Consider the following 6,000-nt stretch of genomic DNA (forward strand, 5'->3'; position numbering starts at 1 on the left):
CACCACAGGAGAGCAGAAAAGAGCAAGAGTCCAGTAGCACCTTAAAGACTAATAAAATTGCAGGGGATGAGCTTTCAGGAATCACGGGTCGCTTCTTCAGATACAGCAGTGACTCACGAAAGCTCCTCCCCCTGCCACAACTTTTGTTAGTCTTTAAGGTGCTACTGGACTCTTGCTCTTTTCTACTGCTTCAGACGGGCTAGCATGGCTATCATGCTCCACACCAGGACAGTGCGTGCTCATAGCTGCTGACGCTTCCTTGAGCAATCGCCACACTCTGTGGAACCAATTCCCACTGTTAACGATGCAATGCTGTCGATAGCTATTTGCCAGTCCATCTGCATTGAATCAAAATCACCTCCAGAAAATTGGAGTATGTCTTAGAGCAAATTAATCCCATACAGAAATTACAGTATTATAGTTTTATTCGTAAAGAATGGATCTTGTAATTATTGGATTTGTTGTTATCATTATGCTCAGAGAGTTTGTTTAGTGTTGATATTTGTATTCCTTAATATTGTATTGTTAATATTACAAGTTATATGTCGACACACTGTTTATATTGATTGAAAATAAAAAAATATTTACAAAAAAAAAAATCACCTCCAGGCAGTCACTCAAGGAAACTCCTGTAAAGTGGAAGAGAGTGGCTCCTTGGATTTTTCCTTCCTCTTCAGGCCACCACTATGCAAAAAATGGTTCATGTGTGTATGTGTGAACAGGGAGGCCGCAGTCACACTGGCGGCTTGGCACAATATGGTGCCGCCTCTAATTGAACTAGTTTAAAGTGTTGCGGGGCATATCAGCCACACAGCAGCACACCCTGCTGCAGGTTACCCATGGAGACATCCCATGGTAAAGCATCCTCATTATTACAGCACCTCAGACATGGAGCACACTGCAAAAAATTTTCCCAAAATTCATGCATGAGCATAAGTGTGCACACATGCACGCACATGTGCACATAGACAATTTTTTTAAAAAACCGCCTCCCTAGTGGCACAATGGATCTGCAGGTTCAGACTGCCAAATCCGTTCTGTGCGCGCTCCCCCGCGTTCAGACATCCAGCCATGTGCAATGACTGCGTGGGGAACCGGAAAAACCACTTGTGGTGTGGTGCCTTTTTAACCTGGCTCCAAGTCGTCCTATGACGGGATAAGTATGGCTGGGGAACACCTGACAAATGTGGCTGTCTGACTGCGCCCGTTTGATCCGGAGGGGAGGAGTGGCTGTGTCGGGCCAAACTGCCCATGTGATCACGGCCGGGGATTCATAAGAATTTTTATAGATAAACCGGGGTAGCAGACAGCCAGAAGGAGGTCCCTACAGACTTCCAGGGATTTTCACAGGTGTTGCATGAGGGGCAGCTGGCAACTGGCTTCCTGGTCATGGTGATGGAAAGGGCTGTCCAGGGGTGGTTTGCCATTGCCGGCCTCTGTGTGGCAACCCTGGACTTCCTCGGTGGCCTCCCATCCAAGCACTAACCAGGGCCGACCCTGCTTAGCTTCTGAACTCTTAAGGAGATCAGGCTAGCCTGAGCCATCCGGGTGATGTATGACCCATAACCACTGTCAACCTGAGGGAATGAATTGGAAGGTAAGCCAGGAGGGGCTGTGCATGTGGAAGGCCCCAAATACATTCCCAGGCATCGCCAGTTTGGTGTAGTGGTTAAGTAAAGGTAAAGGTAAAGGTTCCCTTACTCGAAAGCCAGTCGAGTCCGACTCTAGGGTTGCGGTGCTCATCTCCGTTTCAAAGCCGAAGAGCCAGCACTGTCCGAAGACGTTTCCGTGGTCATGTGGCCGGCATGACTAAACACCTTCCCACCGAAGTGGTACCTATTTGTCTACTTGCAATTTCTTGCTTTCGAACTGCTAGATTGGCAGGAGCTGGAACTAGAGACGGGAGCTCACTCCGTCATGCGGCACACTCGGGTCTCGAACTGCTAAACTACTGACCTTCCACAGCCTGCAGTTCAGCGTCTTAACCACTTGAGCCACCGCAGCTCCAGTGGTTAAGTATGGCAGACTATAATCTGGAGAACTGGGTTTGATTCCCCACTCCTCCACATGATGCCGGCTGGGTGACCTTGGGTCAGTCACTGTTCTCTCAGAGCTCTCTCAGCTCCACCTATGTCACAGGGTGCCTGTTGTGGGGAGAGGAAGGGACAGAGACTGTAAGCCACTCTGAGAATCCAAGTGAAGGGCAGGGTATAAATCCAATCCTTATTCTTATTCTTCCCATGAAAGCCAAGAAATGTGTTTCTCTACCAACCAGTACTGACCCAGATCGACCACCGGTCTGACTTGGATTAAAGTTTCACAGGCCCTAATGCCTCAGTGGTGGATGGAGCTCCAGCGCTTGCTATAAGAGGGAGGGAAAGCTCTGGCTAATGCACGGATGGTTGTGGGATGCAAGGCCTGAGATGAGGGAGCACGCAGAAGCCGAAGGTGGCTTGAAATCCTTGCAGCAAGGCAAAGAACGGCATTTGCGTATCTCCTGTTTCTGACCTGACTGAAAGGACCGTGCCAACTGGAACTTCAAAATGCTTTCCATGTCAGAGTAGCAACATTTGAGACTCACCAGAGACTAAAAGGAATCATTATCGTCTGAGATGGAATACGCCTGTTCTGTAGGCTCTGGGCAGGCAACGCACCTGGTGTCAGCTCCCTGTAGCCACCTGAGTGGGCCATGCCAGGGCTGGAATTGTCAAATTAAGCTGTTGCTCAAATTGGTGCATTACTCTGGTGAAAGAGGATCCCTTACTACTGTCGATGTCCTGGAGGTAAGAAATCCCTTTCCTCTTCCTCCCTGCTCCACTGCGCCTCCCATCTTCCATCCAGATTGTAAGGTTATGTTGCTCTCTCAGACATCCTGCACGTTGATGGTGCTAGCCAAGCAAGAGAGCTGAGATGAGGAAGCTCACTTCTCATGTGCATGTGAACATGCTGGGATGTGTACGAAAAATGTCCTCTCTCTTTGGCGATTTCTAGGCACCTCTTGGGAAAACTACTTCAGCCAGAATATTATACGCTAAATATTGGAGGTGCCAAGAGATGCCAAGTAGGGAAGAACTTATCAATAAAATCCTGGAAGCCGCAGAAATGGATACACTTACATTAACTTTGAAAGGCCACTCGGATGAGTCATTTGAAAATACTTGGCAGAGACTTCATGAATGGTATAAGCATTATATTCTTACTTAAACAGGACAAGACGCATAATCAAAAGGAAGGGAAGAAGAAGACATGAAGAGACTAAAGCTCATTATTGTTGTTGCAAAACAATATTTGCTTAGTATGAGGTAGAAGCTATGTGTAACAGAAAAGAGGCAATAAGCAATATGTAAGCACAATGTAGCTCCATTTTTATGTTTTTTATGTTTATATGTGTCTATGTATGTATGTTTTTGTTAGTGCTGTTATAAAAAAAAAACTAAAAAAAAAAAGACAAACACAGGCTTGTGCATTTATGTTATCCCCGCGCTCGATTGCCCTCAATGACTTTGTCAGCTTGGCCATCTCGCTCGCTACAAGATCCCTCAAAAGATGGAATCGTCGATGATGACTAATCCAGGAAGGAGGGAAAATCGGGGGGGGGGGCATGGCATGAAGAAGCAGAAGCCAGAAAAACAGCAGTCCCCCAAAGCAGGAAAGATATGCAGTGCAGCACTGTTCAATTATATATAATGTTCCCATGTTCCTAGCACTCTCTGCACCAGAGAGCTCTAATGTGGCTTGGCGATCCTGCTGATGGGTTTCCTGGTGCCGCCTTTCCTGTTGGGGATAAAACCCAAAGCTTCTTGAATGGAACTGAAACACCAGGCAGCTGTGGGTCACTCCCACAAGATGACTGGCCAGAGAAGTACTGGGCTCATCCTGGCCTGGAGCATCATACCTGTGTGAGCTTGGCTATCGACCAAGCTTTTCCTGTGTTTTGGGGCTTGGACACTGCTCCCTTTGGCCACACAGGAAGCAAACCTTCCCCTTTCTTGGAAGCGGAAAGCAACCGTGGCATCACTTCCCGAAAGCAAATATCCAATCCTGGCTTTCCTTTCACCGCCTTGGGGCAGGAGGCGCTTGAGAAGAGCCTGGGGAGATTTGCATTTGCTCTTGCAGGGAACACCTATTTGGAAGCAGCTGCCTTAGTGGTAGGAGGACGCTTGGCTTGGGACCTCCCAAGACTGGGACCGATTTCACACAAGAGCTGCACCGCGGTCGCACCTCCCTTTGTCCAGCTTCTATTGGTCAATTTCCCACTTGAAGCTGCGCGGCCGCGTTTTGACCCGTGGCTTCGCCCGATTTTCCCCGCGGTTTCGTGATCCTCAAAAACAGGATCACGAAACCGCGGGGAAAATCGGACGAAGCCGCGGGTCAAAATGCGGCCGCACGGCTTCGAGTGGGAAATTGACCAACAGAAGCGGGGCGAAGGGAGGCACGACCGCGGCGCAGCTCTTTTGTGAAATCGGTCTGGGTTACTGGCCCTGCCCTGTGAGAACCAAACAGTAGTGGTGCCCGCTACCCTTCCTCAAAACTCAAAAAAATGGGGGAATCTGCTCTATGCTCACCAAGAATGAGTGCCAAGGGTGGAGATATTTACAAGGAAGGCTGAGCTGGAGTCACCGGGAAAGAGATTAGCCACCGCCGCAGTGGTGTCCTTGAGTGACCCCTTCATTTTCAGTTAAACAAGCGAGCAGCTGCTATTCACACCTATGGGGAAGCGGCACTGCGCTTGGACCGGGCGTGATCCAACTGTCCCTGGCAAGGATCCCAGATTTCATCACACTACCTCCTTCTACACAGAGATGCATCAGGCACACTCACACGTACACTCTGCAGGACCCTGAAATACGTCAACACTCTCACTGCTCATTCCCTGAATTGGCTCTCCTAATCATAATGACAGATGCTAAGAAGATGAGCAAAGACCCACCCCCAGATCTGAATGGAACACAAGACTTTTTTCTCCTCCCTCCCCCCCCCCCCCCCCCCCACATCCATGATTGGGTATGTGTAGGTTTGTACCTCCGCTGAAGAAAGGGAGGAGTACGACCTACCTGGCCATCCGTCGTCAAGAGAGGGCTTAATGAGTTCTCCGAGTTTTGTCTCGTTGGCTACAGCTTCCTTTAGCAATTGCCCGCAGCAAACTGAGAGGAGGGAGGAACAGAAAGAGGCAAGGTTAATTTTTAAAAAGGAAGCAAGAAAGAAAACGGGAGGGAGGCTGAAAAGAGCAAAGGAGCTGCATATTGGAAAAAGGTCACTGAATAAAATAAAAGGTGAGGGGGTTTGGGTTGGCTTCTCCTTCTCGCACACCACCACCTCCTCCTCCTCCTCCTCCTCTTCCGCCCTTTTGGTTGTGCCAAGCAAAAACAGGAAAGAATACAGAATAAAAAGGAATACATTTGACCAGGAACATAACTTTTTTTTAAAAAAAAAGAGCAGAAAGAAATATACTAATCAAAATATGGGACAGAAATAATAAGTCAAGGCAAAGGCGTCGGATTTCTCACTTTTCATAAACTTATAATTACTGCACAAGAGTTACAGCTTCAAAAACTGTTGTGGGTCTTCTGTTTGCAGAAAGTTGCCCAAAGTAATGTTTAGCATTCACACCAGAATTCTAACAGCTGGAAGGACCCAAAAGCTCCTCTAGTCCAGCCCGCTGCTCACAGGAAAAACCTTCCACTCACTAACCACTCCACCCTCCACACAGGTGAACCAGGCAGTCCATGCCACAGAGGCAGAGAACAGGGGCAATGCAGAAAAGCATCAAGAGCTCCAAGTTCAAGAGACTGGAACAACTTCAGGAAGGTTTCAATCAGCCAGAGAAGAGGTCACAAGATTATCTAATATATTCAACGCTGCCAGTTCCTGTTCCCTTGGGCTGCTGAAGTCTCCTTGTAATCTCTTTGATAGGATACTTCTCCACTCCTCAGAGGACCAGGCCCCGTCTACCTCCCCCCTCCCACATAGAAGAAGAAGAAGAAGAGGAGGAGGAGGAGG

The 6,000-nt window shown here is 48.3% G+C and overlaps 1 protein-coding gene across 1 annotated transcript in view; it reads right to left on the bottom strand.

Moving 5' to 3' along the window:
* The window catches only part of AK8 (adenylate kinase 8), a 125,308-nt gene that overhangs the window by 107,383 nt on the left and 11,925 nt on the right, over positions 1 to 6,000 (bottom strand). Inside the window, exon 6 of the mRNA XM_015407537.1 lies at positions 5,055 to 5,144. Within this exon, the coding sequence (XP_015263023.1) occupies positions 5,055 to 5,144 (90 nt within the window). The remainder of the gene's footprint in view (positions 1 to 5,054; positions 5,145 to 6,000) is intronic.

This window comes from Gekko japonicus, unplaced genomic scaffold (assembly GCF_001447785.1).
Source record: "Gekko japonicus isolate JY-2015 unplaced genomic scaffold, Gekko_japonicus_V1.1 scaffold955, whole genome shotgun sequence".
NCBI classification, from domain to species: Eukaryota; Metazoa; Chordata; class Lepidosauria; order Squamata; family Gekkonidae; genus Gekko; species Gekko japonicus.